A 21,302-nucleotide genomic window follows, 5' to 3' on the forward strand; every position below is an offset into this window, starting at 1 on the left:
CCTGGACCGCTTGCTTCACGTCGACAATATCTTTGTTCAGGCTGTCCAACATGTCTAGCTGTATTAATTTATCCAGAATCAGCTTCATGTCAGACAAGTTAGACCCTTGATTGTCGGCCTTGCTTGGTCTCACCATATCCGTTAGCAGCTTGTTGTTAACTGTTCCGCTACGCGTGTTCTTGACTCCACTCATATCGGTGACCGGAGTGGGGGGAGTAGCCTTATCTAGGTGCTTCAACTGCACACTGAAGATGCCGCTACTGTCCATTAACTTTAAATCTCGAACCACATAGTAATTTTCGAGCTGCTTGGTTTTTCCTAACGGGGCCAGTTAATGTTTATTGTTTAATTGAATAATTGTACCTCGATTTTGCTGCATTGCTATAAAGCTTAACTTTAACAGAATACTTAATAGTATAACAGTAACAGATTACTTAACAAATATTTAAAAATTTGTATCAAGCAATATTTTCTTTCAAGCAATAACCAGCATCATTCAATTGAATGAATTATTAGCCACTTGAAGATATGATATTAGTAGAAAAGTGCCAACTTAATACATTTGGTTCATGTAATCAAACTCTTTTCTCAGTGTATTCTAGGTTACCGAGTTCCGAGCAGTAACTCACTGATTGACTACTCTAAATTTGCGGACAATGAAATACGGGAAATTATAAATAATGCACGAGGCATTGAGAATGACGCAAAGATTTCTAGAATGGATGCAGATTTTGCATTTTTTAAACTTATAAAATAAATAAAAACATCGCTTGCTGTTCCTGTATAACCGTAGTGTGGATGTTTCCAGAACATTTTCATACTTTTTTGAAAGTTGGATCAAAATGGCGGATTTATATTTGGACAACGTATTAATTATATAAATGGAAAGGGGAAAGTTCATGTTTAGGATAAATTATTTTTTGTTTATTTATGAGGAGCTTTTATTATTAATTGAATAATTTAATGGAAGAAAATTTTTTTTCCTTTTGCGAGGGACTTCGCTCCTTAAACTCTTCGTTTTCGTCCCCCACCACCTTAAACGAACCCCTCCGTCTCACTTGTAAACAAAAATAGCATACGCAACACGGGCGGTAACTAGCTGATGCCAATGGTGGCAGTTAACGCCCTTGCTTCGCTCGTGTATCTGACACTGTAAGGGCAATCGGCTAGTGACCGCGCTTGTAGCTTAATATACAACTATACTCAATACTGCTTCAAAATTGTTCTTTTTATTTTTTTTAAAACATAAAAACGATATGAAGATGACGTTTTCTTACCCAATATATACATATATTCTTGTTCGGTAAAACTGTACAACTTACTAAAATTCCAAGGTTATCGAAGATGAGTTTCCTGAACTTTACCATGACCATTTTTTGTTATTTAATGGTATGCTTCTACAACACAATATCGTTATTTTCATGTTATATTTCATTTGTTATACAACTATTATCTAAATGTTACATAAGTAAATTTTTACTAATTTTCCGTTACATTTGTTGCATATGCGCAATGTTCCTGTAATATAGCATCGCTACATCAATGTAACATATATTTTTTTATTCAACAGAATTTTTCAGGCACATAACATTGTCACATCAGTGTTACAGTTGCTCTTTTTTTCAATGTGTAGATAAAATAAGATTGATAGCAAATTACGGTAATTGTTTCTAAGCTATTAAGATATTTTATAGTTCAAGAAATAATTGTATACCTGAATTTTTAGAGAATTCCACGTTCACTTTATTGTTAACTATGTATATATTTTTTATACTCAGAGAATAATGATATTTTATCAATTTGTTTAACATTTACAAAATTTTATGTTATATCAAAAGCGAATGAATCTCAATTGCAAATCAAAAGAATACATTGTAAATAATGACTATTACATAATAACTGAACTATAATTAATACAATTATTCTCATTTTTCTTCATATTTATCTATGTAACGAAAATATGTGCTTAAATCGGTCTGTTTGTAATTTGGGAATTAATTATCAGAATAGCTGAATGGGTTGAAATGTAGGGTTAAGTTGCGTGCGAGTAGGAAGTCGTAATTTAACATTCTCTCCCCCCACCCCCAAATAAGAAACATTCATTTTACTGAAAAAATCAAATAGCACCTAAAAAATATAGAACAGTAAACAAAATCAATGAAATCCAATAACAACACATTGCATACAAATTTTTTTTTAATTTATACAATATTAATATTGATTACAATTTTATGTAACCATACTATTACTGTAATAGAACAAAGTTATAAGACAAAGATATATAAGTAAATAAAAGTGTTAAAAGTAATGTAAAGGATATATAACAACAATATAACAGTATTTACTGGGATAACAATGTAAGTCGTTAATTAGTGATGAGTTATTAAAGTATAATAGATTACATAAACAACGATTATTATTCTAACGAAAACAAACGTCAATGAAATTTATTTCACTTCTCTATGTCATTCGACTGATTACTTTGCTGACAACACGACTGTGATTTATATGTCGGTAAGAAAGGTAAGTAATAAGTCCATTTCCACTTCTTTAAAACATTCATTCCGATTGGAAAGTCATAAGTATTTGGTGTGTATTCATTTCCATCATCTCCTGTGTCAATGTTTAACGCCATCTCTTTTGCCCAAGCTTTTAATCCTCGCTCCATGTCTGTTCCGGGAATTACATTATCTAAAAAACATCCAATGAATCCTCCAACGAGAATAGTGGTGCTTAACAAAACTGTTATAACACTGTCAACGACTTCATTGCCAGTATTGATAATTTCTGAATGTTGAATCATCCACTTAGATAAGACAAGTGGAAAAAAAATAGAAAATCCTAGTATATACAGATTTCTTGCCGAGTTCAGATCAATATATTGTAAAGCAGAAAATCCAAAAGCAGCAATCATGCCGAACATGATACAGAAAATACCACCGACTATAGGCTCAGGAATTATTATAAAAACTGCTCCAAATTTACAGATAAGTCCTTGTAAAATCATGATGAGACATGCCCACTGAATAACTCGTCTGCTTCCAACTCTTGTAACTCCAATGGTCCCTACATTTTCACCAAACGTATTCGTACCATTGCCGCTACCCCAAAGACCTGCTAAAACAGTTCCTAATCCTTCAATTGCAATTCCACGATTGATAGCATGGACTGGTGGTGGTGGAGCTCCACACATTCGTGATGTTGTTGGATAATAGCTTATCGATTCAACAGTACATGCAAGAACTCCAGCAAGCATTCCAAGTACTCCTGAGACAGTTACAGTCGGAATACCCCATTGACCGGGATAGGGTACTCGGAACCAGGGTGAATCTTCTATTATTTTCAATTTGGTATCCGTTCTCCCAGGATGACCCACTGGTAAGATATTCGTTACAGTTAAAATTCCACATATTATCCACATTGCTACGATAGTAAGAAGAACAGGGAATAGTTTAAACAAGTCAAACCAAACTATTCTTAATCCATGACCTTTTTTATACACTATAAGAGGACATGAGACATTCACTAACAGTTGAGAACATACTGTTAACATCAAAATTGTCCTGAAAAAAGAAATTATTAATAAATATTGTATAATAAACTTGATATATTTTTTTCATATTAACAGTGCAGTAAAAAATAAAAATAGAGAAAGTTCAATGTTTGATTGACTTCATTGAAAATAGTACCTAATCTAAAAGTGGATTTCTGAATTTATTATTGATGATTAAATTTAGGCCGTAAGAGGGACGGCGGAGGTTGTACAGAAATTTGTGCCTAATAACTTTGTGTGTCACTTTGTGTGATCAGATTGATTACTACCGGATCTACGCTCAATACCAAGATCTAGCGTTAGAGAGAAGAGACTAGAGACCCGCACCTAATCTCTAGTACCTAACCTCAGTACCTAATCTAAAAGTAGATTTCTGAATTTATTATTGATGATTTTTTTTTTTTTAAGAATGCTTAACAAGACTGCAGTTACATACAGAAATATCTAAATATTCTCCGAATAAATATGTTCTAATTAAGCGAAAGGAATTTATTTTATCGTACACAAATATTTAGTAATTTTGTACTTTCACGGTCCCTTCGTTTTTTGGCTCTAAAAAATTGAAAAATCACTGTTTTTGAGTAGTTGTTTGTAAATATTCATTTACAAAATAATTCAAGCTGTAGAATTGTTAATGATAAGTTAAATAATAAAAAAATGTTTAAATATATTCTGATTATAATCTGATTTTTGTTCTCAATGAACTTTGCACGAAATTAACGTTGTAATCCGTTTATAAAATGAGCAAGACATTAAGAAAGTTTTTTGTAGTTTTCTATCATGAAATACTGTTAATCCAGATTTCTTCGAAATCTTATTAGCTGGGCTTTATGTCAATACCCATTGAATATAGTTACTTTATACTGGATACAATCATTCATCTCTTTTGTTTTTTTTTTACTGAACGTTATTTTTAAATTAAACAAGATTTGGATATTCTTATTACCCTGCAGCAATTCCCCAATGTTGTGAAGCAGCAGCAGACGCATTCTCAAATAAAGATAGACCTACTAGTGAAACCGTTGGGACAATAGTTAGAGGTGTAATGTATTTTAATAAATATCCGACTATGCCTCCGAAACCAATAATAACTTGAAATAATGCTGAAACAGCAATTGCTCCAGATAGCTCTCTCATCCGTATTTGCCATAGCTCAGTTCTATTTTCCGGACTTATATTGTTTAGAATTTCTGAAGGTGGACATTTCCATTGAGGAAGATTCAGAATAGCCAAAGTTGGAACAAGAAAAGAAATCGTTCCTCCTTGAACAAGTGGAAGTCTATAAAAATTTTAGGTCATTATAAATTATACAATATCCATAAAATTTCTTCCGTTGAAAAATTTTTGTAATTTCGTGGTTCGTAATTTTGTCATTATATATTGTTCTGAAAAATCATTTTGAGATCTATTGGAAAGGATTCTGTGATACCGAGAAATTGGCATGATAATTGTAAAATAGTTAGCATGCTCTTTTTCATTTTTCAGGATCGAATATCTCAAAAAATAGGCAAAAAATGAGAAAAGTGAGGTGACAGAAATCTTCATTGAATAATAAGGAATAAAAAATGTCCTATGACGTATTGTCGATTTCTGCATAACTGAAAAGTTAATAAAGAAAATGTATAGATTTCGGTGAAAAATAATTATTTATAATAAAAGAGTCAATGACGCGTACATTTTTTTTGCCTGCAAATAGTTTTTCGGAATCCACCTGTAATTTTATATAAAATAAACCTTAGTTCGAAGTGGGAGATTAGATTTTCTTTTACCCCTTTTTTTATTTGCACCCTTACTGGACTACATATCTTTTTCTTTTAAGACATATAAAAGCACGAGCTTAGACCGGTCCACTTCGCTGAGCAATAAAACTCAATTGTGAAATTTCGACGTAATATTTAAACGAAATGCTTAATTTGAGGTTGACGTTGAACATATATCTGAAATTATAATGTAGAGACGGTTGTGTGTAATCAAATTGATATGTCATCATGTTATGAGACGGAAAATAATTCAATCGTTAACCGTATGTTGAAAAAATGTTAGGTAATTTGAAGTATTCAAATATTGGATTTAATTACCGATGTTAAAAAAATCTCAACTTTTGAATTAGCCTAACCGTTCAAGGATAGGAATGATTGTGCCGGAACAGAGCAAACGGAAGTCAGGTTTTATAAAAAATATAGAATCTTTATTTTCAGTACTAACAGATACACAACATACACTGTACAACTTTTGTCACTGAATACAAGAAATGAACGTCTTTAGAAATCACTGAATGTCAATTGTAATTACTGAATTTTAATTGAAGGTCTAAAAAGCACTCAACTCGGTGTGTTCGGTATTATTGACCTCCCACACGAGCTCAGCACGCTTTTCAAGTTGAGCAAGAATATGATTGTGCACGTGGAGTTAAGCTATCAATGCAATGCAAAATGAATTTAATGAAATTTCTTGAATTTACTATGAAATGTCTTGAAATGTTAGTTGATTTTGATTGTAGAATGAAGCTTGAATGTTTCTGGTGATTTAGAATAGTACTAGCACTAATGACTGACTCAAAACTTCAAGATTGTCCGAAAAACATTAGAATGGCGTGTACACGTGAACGAAAACATTGAAAGAATGGCGACAGGAACTTCATTAGTCAAAATGGACACAAACTGAGAATTAATTAATTCTCAACATGCCGCCCGCCATCAGCAACTGGTTGATGATTGTCTTCTGGTTGATTCTGCTGCTGGGCTTCAGGGGTTGGATTAATTGGTAGAATGGCCAGTTTGACGATTAGTCTGACTAACGTCGTTGTTGGTGTCTTCACCGTTGCTACTCGTGGAAGCCCGTCTTGCCCTGGGTGCAATTGAATGATCCTCACGAGTGGCCATTTCGTGGGGGGAAATCTTTCATCGGTTAGCAAAGCTAATGCACCAACTTGAATTGTTCTGTTCCTGAAGAACCACTTAGAAATTGCTTGTAGTTTTTGTAAATAAGATTGTGACTACTTGTACCAGAACTGCTGTGATTGTCGTCGAATCATCCGCCATCGATTTCCAGTTGAATGTGCAGTTTCTGAGATTGATCGTCAAATGAAATTTAAGTAGTTTCACTACTGACTCACACTTGCCACCCATGTGTGGCGCTGCAGGTGGGTTGAATGACCATTGAGTGCCGTTGGTGATTATGAATCTAGAGATGACCTCATGTTCTCTGGTGAATTGTGTGAATAGTTTCTTGAGTTCTATACCAGCTTCTATGAAATTTCTGCCACAGTTAGAATAGATTGTCTTGCATAATCCTCGTCTAGAAGTGAATCTCCTGTAGGCAGCAATGAATGCTTTAGATGAATAGACACTAACTGCTTCCAAGTGAACTGCAGAAGTTGACATGCAGACGAATACACAGACCCAAGCTTTTCGTGTCTTGGCTCCTCTGCCTGATGATGTTTTGATTGTGAATGGCCCAGCATTATCCATGCCAGTATGAGAGAATGGCCGTGAAGAAGTGATACGTGATTATGGCAATTGGCCCATGAGTTATTGTGCTTTAATGCCTCTTTGTCGACCACATTTGATGCACCGAAGAATGAATGTTTCTACTGGAGCTCTTTCACTCATGATCCAGTAACGTTGTCTGATTGTTGTGAGTGTAAGTTGAATGCCACCATGTAGTGTGGTTAAATGATAATGTCTAATAATAAGAGTGGTGAATGGTGAATGTCGAGGTAGAATTGATTGATGTTTTGAATCATGACTCAACTGAGCATGCTGAAGTCGTCCTCCTACTCGTAGAACTCCTTCTAAGTCAACGTATGCTGTGAGTCTGTTGAATGAATGATTTGGTGGAAGATGTTGATTATTAGATAAAGTCCTGATTTCTTGGTGAAAATGTGCTGCTTCAGTAGACTTTATCCAGAAGATTCTCGGCCTTTTCGATGTCAGCTGTTGTGATTGATGCTACAGGACTGGTAACTGGTGAATGTCGAAGTCTTGAAGTGAATTTTATAATTACGGCGGTGATTCTGAGTAACTTGTTGAGAGTAGAATATCTGTTAACCAAGTCCCATTGAATTATTGTATCTTGAATGGTTGCTATGAGTGAAATTCCAGTACGAGCTTCTAAGTTGCAAGCCTCGTCAGCTGGTGGTGAATTTACTGGCCAGTTTTCTTGAGTTTCAGCTAACCAGGTGGGCCCTCTCCACCATAGCGAGTAATCTTCTAATTGATTGGCTGTAATGCCTCTTGAAGCACAGTGCGCTGAATTTTCCTTGCCAAAAATGTGGTGCCAGTGCGCGTCCGCAACTGGTTCTTGTATTTGCACTACTCTGTTCCTGACGAAGTCCTTCCAGCGTCCTGCATTTGAATTGATCCATGAATGAGTGATTGAAGAGTCCGTCCATAAGTGAATTGAATGTATGTTCACTCCGTGGAGTGTAGCTCGAACATACTTTGTGAGTTTCGCTAGAATTAACGCAGCTGTTAACTCTAGCCTGGGAATCGTGATTTGTTTGATTGGTGCTACTTTAGTTTTTGCACAGATGAGTGTGATTTTGGGTCTTGTGGACAGTGAATTGATTTTGAGGTAGATTGCTGCAGCCATCGCAAGCTGTGAGACATCAGAGAATCTATGAATTTCTACAGTTAAATGTCTGGTTGTGTGAATCCATCTTGGAAGTGAGATCTCATGAAGTTGAGTAAATTCTTCTCTAATGATCAGCCAGCGATTGATGATTGATTGTAGGACTGGTTCGTCCCAGCTGAGGTTGTGTAACCAGAGTTCTTGAAGGAGCATCTTAGCTCTGATTGTGATTGGTGACACAAACCCCAAAGGATCATAAATTTGAGCTACTTCTGGAAGAATGAGACGTTTTGAATATGTTGACTCATGAGTGACTGATTTTGATGAGAATGTGAATGTGTTCTTCGCATTCTGTCATGAATTGTCTATAGAGATTGCTGTATTCAGTCTCGTTGGTTAATCTCCTCAACTGACGTTTCAAGCATCGATACGCAGTTGTATAGGAATCCCCGAGAGCTGCAGGTGAATAAGTAAGTGGAATTCGAACAATGTATCGTCCTAATCAATGTCTAGAATGTGTTGATTTGAAGAAATCTTCACATCGTTGGTCCAAGGGTGATAATTGATGTTGATTTGACATAGGAACTTCTTCTTGGACCCAGAATTTTGTTAGCAACTCTTGAATGTCTTCATAGTTCTTGATTGTAGTAGCATAATGAATATAATAGTGATTGACTAATGAATTTGGTGCTACTGGACCAAGAATTAGCCAACCAAAGATCGAAAGTTGAGCTATAGAAGCTGTTGGAGAATGAAGTATGATATTTTGTTTGATGATTTGTCCATAAAAGTCAGCTCCAAGTAGAATGTCTATTGATTGTAGAATGTTGGATCGGCTAGTGTTAATCCATTGAGATGAGGCCAATAATTGTTGGGATAATTACATGGCACTTTTGGTATTAAAGCTGTCAACTGTTTTATTATGTGAGCTCGAATGTATACTAAATGATTGGATAATAATGATTGTAGCTCGCAGAATATTACACCGTTTGTTTGAGTGAGCTCAGAGCTTCCCACTCCTCTTATGTTGATTGTCTGATGGTGTTTTCTCAGTTACAGCAGGTTGGCTAGATGAGAAGTGATTAATGTCAGCTCTGATCCAGGATCTATGAGCACTCGTGCAATGTAACTTCCTGAATGTGAATTGGCTCTGACTTTTGCTGTTGCTAACAGCGTTGAATGATCATCTTGTAGATGACTTGGAATAGTTTTATTTGAGCCGATTGCTCTCGTCGTTGATCGTCTATTAGGTTGAATTTAATTAACGTCACTTGATTGTTGATTTTGTGTGCTATTCGCACTACTAGTTGAATATTGATTGATTGTCTTGTGGTCATTCTGACCTTTTGATTGTCCTGCTTCTGAACTTGTCCTTTGGACCATTCCAACTGAACCCTCAACCCTCCTGAGGCCGAAACCTCATGTGCTAAGGTCATCCAGTCAGTTTGACCCTTCAGAGCGAGTCCATCAGCAAGTTTAAATGTTTGTGTTAGAGATGATTGTTCTTCAAGACTCCTACGTCTCTTCACTGCTGTGAAGTTAAAGGTTGATTGTTGGATGATGATTGTTGTGATGATTGTGTTCTGGAAGACGCTTGATTGCTGCTGCCTGACGATTGTCTGAAGAGTAGTGAATGAAACATGGTGTGATGTTTGGAGTTACACTCCTTACATCTGTTTTTGTTGGTGCAAGCTGGTGTATTGTGTCTTCCAAGACAATTCCTGCAGAGTTTTTTATTGTCTACCGTCCTCAGGCGTTGCTTAAGAGGCAAGGCCCCATACTCTTGGCAGACTTCGATGAAGTGATCACCATTAAAGCAGTCACAAATGAATCTACGCTCACTAGTTGTTGAATGTTGTGAAGCGTTGGGTTCGACCAACGGCAAAACACCAGCTTCAGATATGTCTTGGCCTTCAAGTGACATTACCAACGAGAACTAAAAGCCCTTAATCGTAGTTTCAGCACTCCAACGCCAGGCGAAGCAGCATCGAGCAGAATGAGCGGGAAAAAAGCACACAAGAGAAGGGATAACCGAAGCCACGAGGAGCACAGCAAGTTCAACAGACGCCACTCAGCCCAGAGGCTTCCCACAGACAACTAGGCATCTAAAGTTGTTGCTCTGCCAGTGACGTTGTTCTGTTTATCAAGTCAATTAGTAGTCATATTAGAGAATTCAGGCACACGCCATAGTAAAGTCAGTTTATCCAAGAACCCTTGTCGGCACTGAAGTCTGGCATAAAGGAGACTGCGAATCCACTGACAGTAGTCCAGAGGCCAATAGTTGTCCAGAGACAGGATACATAAGGAATCAGCCACTGATCGACGGCGTTCCAGATTTCCAGAAGTCCAGAGTCGCAGAATTGTACCCAGAGGCCAAAGTTGCATTCCTTGAAGTCACTGATCGAGTCATGTAAGCCCAGCCAGTTGGTAAGTACGATTGAGGGTGATTGAGTAGACTAAAGGGTGGCTAATATTGACACAATTGTACTTATTTTTTGGGCTGAAGTCACTTAGGCATTTCGTACCTTAAATGGTGTATTTACAGACATTGTGCCCTTAGGGGAATCTTTATATTGAATCAAATATTCATATTATTATTATATTTATGAGTCTTATGACTTTAATCAAAAGATTCATGTAATTTATATTACTAGTGCTTTATGTTATTATTGTAAAAGTCGTCGTGAAGTCGATGTAAAGTTAATGAATATTATAGAAGTCGATAAAGCTTCACTTCTAATCAAAAGTATGATCCTTTGATCACTTAAATGTATTTATATTGAATTTTTTAACAAGACATTATTATATCATATGTAAAAGAAGTCAATTCTATGTTAAATTATTATATTTGAGAGTCAATAAATTATATTTCAAGAAAGTCTTATATTAATAACTTACTCATTGTTTTATTATAATTAATTAGTCAAGTCATTTACGGGGAACCTTACAGTTAATATTATTTTTCCTGATTATTCATGTATTTACTCAAGCAAATCATTTGATTCATCTGAAGTCATTTTAGTCATACTAGATTGCTCTCAAAACTTGAATTTGTATAGAAGATGTTAGGATAGTTGGTGACCTATTGAGTCATTTATCCAACAACAGGTGAGTGAGATTGCCCTCATTAAAAATAAGGATTTTTCATAACCCCACATATATCAATGTGACGAGCGTTGTTGATTGTCTGATTTGATGCGTGGCTCCAGTTTCTTCAAAGTACGAATCCGAGCCAGTAGGAATTCATGAAACTCTGAGATCTTGGCTGGATGCAGAGCAGCTCTTTTAGACTCAGAAAACTGGCTGAAGTGGTTTTTTTGAAACATGATTGAATAATTTCTTGCAATAAAAAAATTAGATTTCTTTACAAATGCATTGTAGTATTTTTTTATTTTGAACTCGTTATAAATAATAATCAAATCTTGATTCTTTAAATTATTAACTTTTTATTCTTAATTATAACACTTTGTTATTGTATAACTAATAATAACACTGGTCAACATAAGAATGAACTTTTGCAAACCCATGAAAGAAGTTCAACTAATTTTGAGACCATTGAAAAATGTTCGCAATGGTGATAACTTTATGTCTTGAATAGCTTGAGTTGCTTGTAGCTATCTAAGACTAACTAGTTTATCTATATTAATATACTTTTCAATTTCAGAAGTGAAAAGTTAAACTACTTTTCCTCTTATAATTGAGATCTACACGAAAAAAATTTATTCACTAAATGTAAGTGCAAAGATGACAAATACACATTTTGAAATTTTGGAGTAAAAATATTTCTTTTCAATAATGAATTCCGAGTTTTTGCAAGTTAACTTGATATTTAAGAGGTATTTCCGGATAACAATCATTTAGGATAACTCAAACATTACCAATAACAACCCAAAATTCGCTATTGATTAGAAATATCTTTAACTCCTTTCAGGAAGTTATTGTTATTGGGTCGATTGATGAAATTAGAATTTTTATCACAATCCCACGTTTCGAGATAGTTACAAGCATATTAACTAATTTATAGAATGATGTATGAATGTACGGAAGTTAGAATTTTTTTTGTAGTTGATATTTTGAGAACAGATCAGGATATCAACCTTAACTGAAATTTATTCGAAAGATCTTATCATGAAAAAGATTTGAATAAAATTTGTACGCATTCAGTCGAACTGTTTTCGTTCACAACCAAGTATGACTATCACTAATTACCCATTGTTCTTTACAGTATGAATTTTTCATAAACACCTGAATATGGTATTTATTAATTAACTAACGCGGGTATCACACTGATTTAGGCTCTATTTAATCTGCTAGCATAATAGACAAGAAAGAACACGTGCCTGGCTATGTACAGCGTTAACACCCAATGCATATTACAGCAAGCACACACTCAGAAAATCGAACTAAGCCAGCTGTAAAACTTCTATGGTTGATGAATAGTCACCGCGTATTTTTTGATATTACAACTTATTACCACTGAGCAGAAACCTTGTTGACTAGTGTCATTTGTAAATAAATAGAAAAACTATGAAATAAAGGATTCACATACCCAAAACTTTTGTATATACAACATTATTTGTTTACTTTTCTGTACACTTTTCTTTACACTTACTCTAGAACATGCCCCGTGAAATTGAGCATGAGAAAAATAGTTGCTTTACTAATCCAAACCAGTTACTTTCAAACTCTCCTTTTAAGCTTTACTATCAGTCATCGCAAAGATAACTTGAACAAAAAACTGTAAACGCTTGAAATCCAATTGATAATCGGATGGAAATAAAGGTATTCTCAGAATAAATACATTTCTCTCATACTTTCTGTGAAAATCGTCGCTTCAATTGTACTTTTCTGCTATGTTTTCACTTGAAGTCTGGTGCCATTACACAATATTAGTGGGTTTAAGTTAAGCAACAACATTATTGATGTACCCTTCTTTAGGTAAGGAATAAGAGGTGGTATACCAGGCAGGTTTAGAGTATTCAGATACTGCACAGGAAAGTGATCAGTATCTTCTACTTCTATTACTGTATTCCCACATTTGTTGGAGTTACAATAGATCTTTTTCTTAATCATTGCAATTTATTTATTGCATTATGTTCAATATTTTGATATATTCTATCAGTCAAAGCGATGAATCCTATATTAGTTAATAATTCAAAGAAATTTACTTTTAAAGATCTCGCTTTTACATGGGATTATCGAACTGATGATTTCAAATAGGCTTTAATTTTATTAGCATGTATCCCTCGTAGTACAACAGGAAAAGTTTGTTTAAAGTCATCAGCAAGAAGAACAGTTAACCTACCCACAAGTCGAATTATTCCCTCTAATGTATCGAAGTATCCTTTTAAGAGCCTCAACGCATTTCGTATGTGCCATAGTACATTTGTTCCCATTAAGCAATGTAATTGCAGTACCTGACGAAACCAATTTCTTCAGATAATAACAATTGTTATTAATTTTTCTTTTTCTCTTTTAATGGTTTTAAAAGCCCAAATCGTAACAGTGTGTTTATCCCCCTGCTCAAACTCTCCTGTTAAAAAAGTGATAATCCTATTGAATATTCATTAAATTTGAATGGGAAACGGGAAATTTTTAACAGGAAAAGCTGAGGAACTGTTTGCTTTCGAAAAATGAATGAATTTGAAAATCAGATTATAGTCACATTAAAAAAAAAAGGCTTTCTTTTGTTGAAACGATTGAAAAATAATAAAGATGGATAAAGAAGAAAATGAAACTTGGTAACTTTTTTCGTCCGAATCTACTTCAATTCTACAACAAAAAAATGAAAAGCGTTGATAGTAGATGAGTAATTTAACAAGGAAAAAAAATAAATTAAAATTTTTCCACTATCGCAGAATTTTCTGATAGGGTTGCATATTATTCTATGGGTAATAGTTCAACCATTTCAATATTAAATTGGTAATTTTCAACAAAAAGGATCGTTTGTTTTTTCTTTTCAGTTAAAATATTCTCCAATAGGATTCCATCCATTTCTGTAGGAAAACAGTGGAAGAATTTCAATGGGAAAGAGATTTTTTCTACAGCAAAATACTACATAATAACTATAATTTCACTGAAGTATTTTTCAATAGGATTTCATTCATTCCTATAAGAAGACATTCTAAAAGTTTTAGAAGAAAATAGATTTCTTCTATAGGAGGAGTACTACTTTGAAATTTTTAATTCACTGAAGTATCCTGCTTAAACTATCCTATTGAAATATGTAAAACCCTATAGATTTCCTCAAAGAATTTAATAGGAAATGAAGAATTCAAGTAGGTTCAGCCAAAGAAATATTTGTTTTTAACAAAAGTTCATTCGAAAAATATGAATTTTTATCAGAATTGAGAATAAATATTATAAACCCATAGAATTCTGATTTTCCCCATTATAATAACATCATCCTGCGGTAGAAAAGCCAATGCCAGAGGCATGCAAATATTCAGTGCGAAATTTGAATTATTTTTAAAAGTTCAACAAATCCTTTTTCTCTTACTGGGTGCTAACATATACACTCATTGCAATGTTTCATTGTTTTCATGTCTATGAATGAAGTATAGTTATTTAAATGACGATGGCATTTTTTTAAAAGTTCCATCTGCCAACTTTTATCACACCCACTTAAATCGTCGAAATTTTTTGCCGTCAAAAAGATTAAAAAAGGTTTATGATTACTACCACTGTTGTGTAATAAAAATGGCTCATTATCATTAGTGAGTGGATAGTCCAGAGGCAATGACAATTCATCACGAAAATCAGGACCTTTGAAGACAAGACTAAACTAAAAAATAAGGTTTTGGTATTTAGATTACTTCATGACTGACTAACGACAACTTTCGGTGGTCAATCACTGTTCATTGCTTCACTTGTTAAACGTTCTCTGTAAACTTTAGCTTTCACTCGAGTTACATCTGCTTCATGATCGTGCTTTGGAATGGCACTAACAACCTTTCCTATAATGAATGATCATGTTTGTAATATAAACCTTGACTAAATTGCAATGTTGGAAAAAAACCTTAGGAAATTTATTGAGTCACCTTGATATGTTTCAGTATCAGTTTTGACAGTTACTTTACAATGTCGAGAGACATAATTTATGCATTGCCATGTTATGGAATGTTCATTATGACTTTTCGCGGAATACTAATAACCTTCCAAACACAACAAATTATCTCGTTTTTGTAAATTAACAAACTTTAGAGGCATAGTGAAATATGAATAAATATCACATAGTTTCTAATTATGCAATAGTTGATAGAAAAAATGAATTACTCAAATACCTAAATAAATTGAAGAAAAAAATACATTAAATACTGAAAATACAACCTTGACGCTAATCTAATCTATATACAATCAACAAATCTCATCATCGACCATCTACACTCGAGATACTTGATTACCCCTAGACCCCACTGCCTCCGTGCAAGTACAAGATATTACTTTGAAACTAAATATCAGTGCTCTGCAGTGGTCTGGGTGCGACCCGAAAGGTCCACACGACCAACTTCCCAGTGGAAAAAATAAAAAAACAATTTGAATAGAACCCGTTTCCATTTTTTATAACAAATGGAATTGTTATAAACGAAATGAGTCTGTTTTTATTCATTTGATATGGTTAGTTACTTTATTTCTGTAAAAGAAAAAATTGTGCGTTAGAAGAATTCGAATGTACCTCATAGATCCTTTTTTTCATTATTTACAACGAATTTCATTGTTATACACGAAAAAAGTATGTTTTCATTTATGGCATACGGTTGGTAACATTTTTTTAGCAAAAGAAAAAATTACGCGTTAGAAGAATTCAAATATATTGCATAGATCTCTATTTTTATTGTTTATAACAATTAAAAAATTTTTTATTCAAATATTATTATGATCGATAATCATTTGTTATTAACAATGTTCAATCGTTATGAACACAATTTCTTATTATTAACAATAATCATTGACTATTTTATTATCCTCAACGCTATTTTCTCCATCCCAACACAAGTTTTAAATTTTTTTATTGTTGATTTCGTTTTTTAAAAATTTTTTTTCTATAAAATACTGTCATCATATGTTTGTACAATTATTCTAAACATTTGATATTCATATTTTTCAAAAGATCTCGAAATTCCGTCTAAAAAATGGTATAATTTATAAATTGCAGAATTTAGGTAGTTCACTATTTTTTCAGTTTTTTGATTCTACATAAAAAATGGCTGGACCGATTTTGCTGAAAACTTTTACAGTTCTAAGTTACGTAATTACGCGTCGAATGCAGTTGGTCCCACGTCGATATCATTTTTTGTTCTCGAGATAATCGAGGCGAAAAATAATTCCGAACGCACGTACGAACATACGAACATACGCACATACGCACATACGTACATACACACACACACAGACGTCCACGTAAAAACTATCGTATTCAACTCTGGGGACCTTAAAACGTGGAGATATGTCAAAATTAGCGATTCGCAAAATCGGACCCATTACTATAACTTCCCACTGGGAAGTTAATAATATTTATTATCTGATATTCTTGATATTTTTTGTCACCAGGATATTTTTTGTAGATAATTTGTTGGTGGATATTGACGCGTGTCACCCTATCTCTTATCGAACGCCAAAACTTATTGAACAACCTGATACTTTACTTTGAAGGATTATGAATTGTGCTCACAACATTCTCTTCTGTTAAATGAACACTTTGACCATTTTTTAGATGAACAGAAAGATGAAGAACAGAAAGGTATCTCGCGTGAATGTGAAAACAAAAGATACACCTAGCTACTTCGGAACTGTTCACGTATCGTCCTGCTTCATACCTAGAAATCTGATCTAAATTTTTAATGGTAAACGCTACCTGATCGGATCCTTTATTTACGTACTAACAGACATGTTTCATAGATTCAACTGAATTACAGTATTTAAAATTTATCTAAGCTTAAAAAATACGGGATGAAAGGAAGTTATATCGTACAACCCCCCTTTGTTTATGGTCAGGGTCAATTTATTTGGAGTTGAAATTTTGTAACTATGTGTTATCAATGTTACTGCCGTTAATTTTTTTACCATTTCACCATCTACTAGAGATCGTCCACGATATTGAGGATAACCACTCGACAGTATATATGTGGCACCTGGTATTGCAAAGTATACAACCTTTCTTCGGAAGATTCATCAGGTATACCCCTATAGGGGATACTGGGGCTGACTGTGTCACGGGTAGGTTGCTACCGCGGCAACGGTAGCTATTGTACCGTTGTCCGCTGTCATAATCTACTCGTGTTACAACCAGCCCCAGTCTCCCCTATTTAATTTTTGAATGAAAAGCCCTTGATGTTATATCGTGTCGATCATAAGATCTTTGATCATGCCTTAAGAGATCTTCTATTTTTTGACCATTTTGGTTTGCAAGTAAATATAAGAAACAAACCAAATTATCCAAAATGGCATACGATTTCATTTTTAGGCTAAATTCTTGAAGCAACCATAATCAGTTTCATTTACTCGTACGTCGAAAAATAGGGCCAAGTTATGGAGAATTAATTAATCAGGAAATGAGTCAATAGTTTCAATTTTATAAAAATAACTCACAAAAAACAATTTAATTACTACCAATTATCGATGATTTAGAGAATGACGAAAATCATACGACTTTATCTGAAATGATTTAACAATACTACAGAGATTTTATAAATTTCACTATAACAATGAAGAGAAGCTTGGTGCAAGTAGATGAAGTCGAATTCAAGTCTCTGAAAGTCATTTAAATGTAAGCTTGGCGCCAATTTTCACAGGTATCTAAAGATATTTGTCCGGATTTCATTTTTTTTACCTTGATATTAAAGAAGAAACAATTTAAATGTTACTGTACAGTAAACTTAAACGATTCTGCAGGAAAATTCGCATTGTAGACGATATACGCTCAAAAAAATTGAGGCCATATGTAAAACATATAAGCATTCAATCATGATTGTGTTCAGTCAGCAGACTGACGGATTGCCTAACCTCTCTGGTTAAGAGAAGCCCTGATTTATTTACATTGAGTTGATGATCAAGATGTAGCACGCATTTTCGATAAAAATAATAATACTCTACTCGATATATCAAGTAAATACACATACGAATAGTCAATACAGTCGGATTGCTTTGCAACCGTGCAACGCCCCGGAACTGCTGTTGCACCAGTATCCCGAGGAAGCCGGGCAAATAAGAGATTACTCTCTAGAACTGACTAGAATTGACTTTACAATATGAAATACAAGGACTTTAGTCTGGCTCACTCTACTCTCATACCGAGACGCCAAGAATTAATAAATTTCGATTTCTCTGAATTCCCGTGAATTCGGTACTCTAAAGTAATGACCCTTTTGGCCTACGACACACTAGGATGTCTGTATAATACTTAATTTCTCATAAACTTTGGGTCGTCTCTTACACACTAATACGTGTAGAAAAAATTGTCTCACACTCACTCATTCATGCATAGCAGCAGATATCTCGCTTACTGATAAAGATCCCGACAACTGACGCCTTCAATGAAGTCTCCTTGACTTTTACAACTCCCAGTTCACATCGAACCCGGCTTCTGTCTTTAAGAGTCCAGACTCCCTGGCACTGCTTCTCTGAGTAGCGTGGCCCAACTTCTTCCACTTTTCTACTGGTTATGTGATATAAAATTTCCCTGAGATTATTAGGACTTCTCTCAAGTGTCCACTTCTTTATTAACACATTTTGACCAAAGTAAAAGGCAACCAGCCTACTTAGCAAACGGCGATAAGCCCCAACGGCTACTATCGGCCCACTCGGCAACAAAAGGCAAGTTAGACGTTACTGTCACCGTATATATATATCCTCCCAATTAATTTGTGGGGGAAAAGATATCGATCTTGATCGTCAGCGCACCCTGGGTCTTACTGACTTCTGACACCATTGATAGATGTCGTGAGGAGTTGAGGGACAGCCGATAAATACTCTGTTACAACTCTAATTTTCGAAACTCAAGGAACGTATTCTCTAGATTGAAAATTGAGAGTCATCGTACCCCTTCATGTTAAGCAATGCCAGTGGGAAGTCAGGCCTGTCCATTGGAGATTGAGTGTCACAAAATTATAGAAGCTACTAGTCGCAATAAATAGTGTATACTAAACTTAGTATTTAGTAATTTCAAGAACAATTTACGTGGAATTGTATAAATTATTATTATCAAAGCTCCCAGTGATGACTAAATATATTTTATATCGTATACTCTTTTTCAATCTTTCATTCTCTACAGGAACTTGAATAAATCAAACCCATAAAAAAATATAAAATCATATTGGAACATCCAATAGTTAAGAAATATTATCTATATTGTATGATTCGAATGAATCGTCTTCTTTGGTATCGAAAGATATAGAAATTAGTTCTATTAGAAAACATCAAACTCTGTTGAAAAATATTAAAACGAAAAAACATTTTCGAAGTCGTATTTTATTTTTAAATTCGTGGATTTCCTACAAACATTGTTCTCATTTTCCCCACTTGAATTATATAAAATCCTATCGTAGAACATTGTGATAAAGATATTATTTCTAAGATTAAGCAAAAATCATATTATCATGTTTTAGAATAGCGCAATGAGCAGCGTGCTGAACTGTGAACCCGACGTTACCAGGATTGAATCACATCATAAACAAGATTTTTTCGGACAACGTTACTAACAAATTTTATTCCACACTCTCTGAAACAAGTTAAGATCTCTAGTAATGTAATAAAAATAAGGCCTCTAATTGCCCCCTACAACAGAATCATCATATCTAATGTGCCTTCAATCGTACCTCACAGTTTTGTGGAAAATCTCTTCTCAAAAAGCAGCATTCAACAAGCATTTTCAATATCATATATCAGAGTAGGAATTGATGACGATGACTTCTCACATATACTCAGTTTCCGTAGGCAAGTGTATATGCATCAAGATGTGGTCTCTAAGCTACCTGAGCGTGTGTAGATAAATTTTGATGACACCAATTATTGGATTATTTTTCACCGGACACTATCATCTGGTATTACTCATCCTTCTGGCTTAAGTAATCAATAACTAAAAAGTGATATGCAATCAAAACAAACGCAAGAAACACACATTAGTAATTCATCAACAAATCCGTGTCTTACTGAAATTACAAACAGCAAACGACCACGATCTGGGTTAACTTCTCACTCTTCTCATGAGCAGAATGGACTGCTTTCACCTTGTATTCAAACTATTGATAAGCAATTTGAGTCACCAAAACCTTCCAAAACACTGAGGGAGAAAAAGCTAAAGATAATTAATAAAGAATCCGACTCGGCCATAGTAGAAGAAGCTCTTGATCCTATTAGGAACAATATTAACTCTAATCCTGAAAAATCTGAATCAATTTTGCACGACTAAAAAACTACATTGTCGAAACCTATAGGAAAAAAAACCTCAGAGATACCACGTCTCACCCAAAATAATCTCACATTAGTTTCAAACTTTAGAGAATTATATCGTGGTATGGTTGCTCGTAGTGTGAAATACAAATTTTTAAAGATTATAAACATTATAAACTACACTGGTAGTTTTGTCTCGACCCAGACAAAACTACCAGTGACTTAGCTAGTGCTCCATCGAATCTCTCTGAATCGAGTGTTGACAACGTGAATAATAATTAGTGAACATGTCCTCATTCAAACCTATTTGTTTAACTTTTTGGAATGCACATAGTAACTGCAACTGTACTGCTAAGCTGGAGTCTTCTCTTCTCAACGATATTGATGTCTTTATTTGTATGGAGTCATGGCTACAATCCGATAATAACAGCTTTAATGAGAAATAATACTAGCAAATTTTCTAAAGCGGATCTTTTTTTTAATCTAAAAATTCTTCTAGCCACAGCACAAACTTTCTTATACGCATAGAAATCAATTGCCTCATTAGTATGATCCCACTTCCTGAAAGCTGTCCTTCTCAATCTTTTAACTTTGCAACACTCTAAATTCCACTTAAAAACAGAATTGTTTATTTTACGAGGTTTGAACTTATTATTACGTAGAGTAGATGACTTAATTTGTTACTAATTAAAAAAAATTTACATTCATCAACAACAGGAAGACTATTGTAATTGGAATTGAAAAATTGACATTAACCCTCTTTAAGGTATTTTCCAAACTTGCTCCAATT

The 21,302-nt window shown here is 34.3% G+C and overlaps 1 protein-coding gene across 5 annotated transcripts in view; it reads right to left on the reverse strand.

The window, feature by feature from the left end:
* Window positions 1-2,327: 2,327 nt before the first annotated feature.
* Window positions 2,328-21,302, reverse strand: part of LOC118070765 (solute carrier family 23 member 2) — a 33,230-nt gene continuing 14,255 nt past the window's right edge. For 4 of the 5 annotated variants that reach the window (XM_035089574.1, XM_035089572.1, XM_035089575.1 and 1 more), the window contains 2 exons: window positions 4,500-4,832; window positions 2,328-3,563 (listed from right to left, as the gene is read on the reverse strand). In XM_035089574.1, coding sequence (XP_034945465.1) covers window positions 2,453-3,563; window positions 4,500-4,832 — 1,444 coding nt within the window. In that variant the 3' untranslated portion in view covers window positions 2,328-2,452. The remainder of the gene's footprint in view (window positions 3,564-4,499; window positions 4,833-21,302) is intronic. The other variant, XM_035089576.1, reaches the window with a different exon arrangement.

The sequence above is a fragment of the Chelonus insularis genome, unplaced genomic scaffold (genome assembly GCF_013357705.1).
Source record: "Chelonus insularis isolate UGA/USDA-ARS -01 unplaced genomic scaffold, ASM1335770v1 contig_67_pilon, whole genome shotgun sequence".
NCBI classification, from domain to species: Eukaryota; Metazoa; Arthropoda; class Insecta; order Hymenoptera; family Braconidae; genus Chelonus; species Chelonus insularis.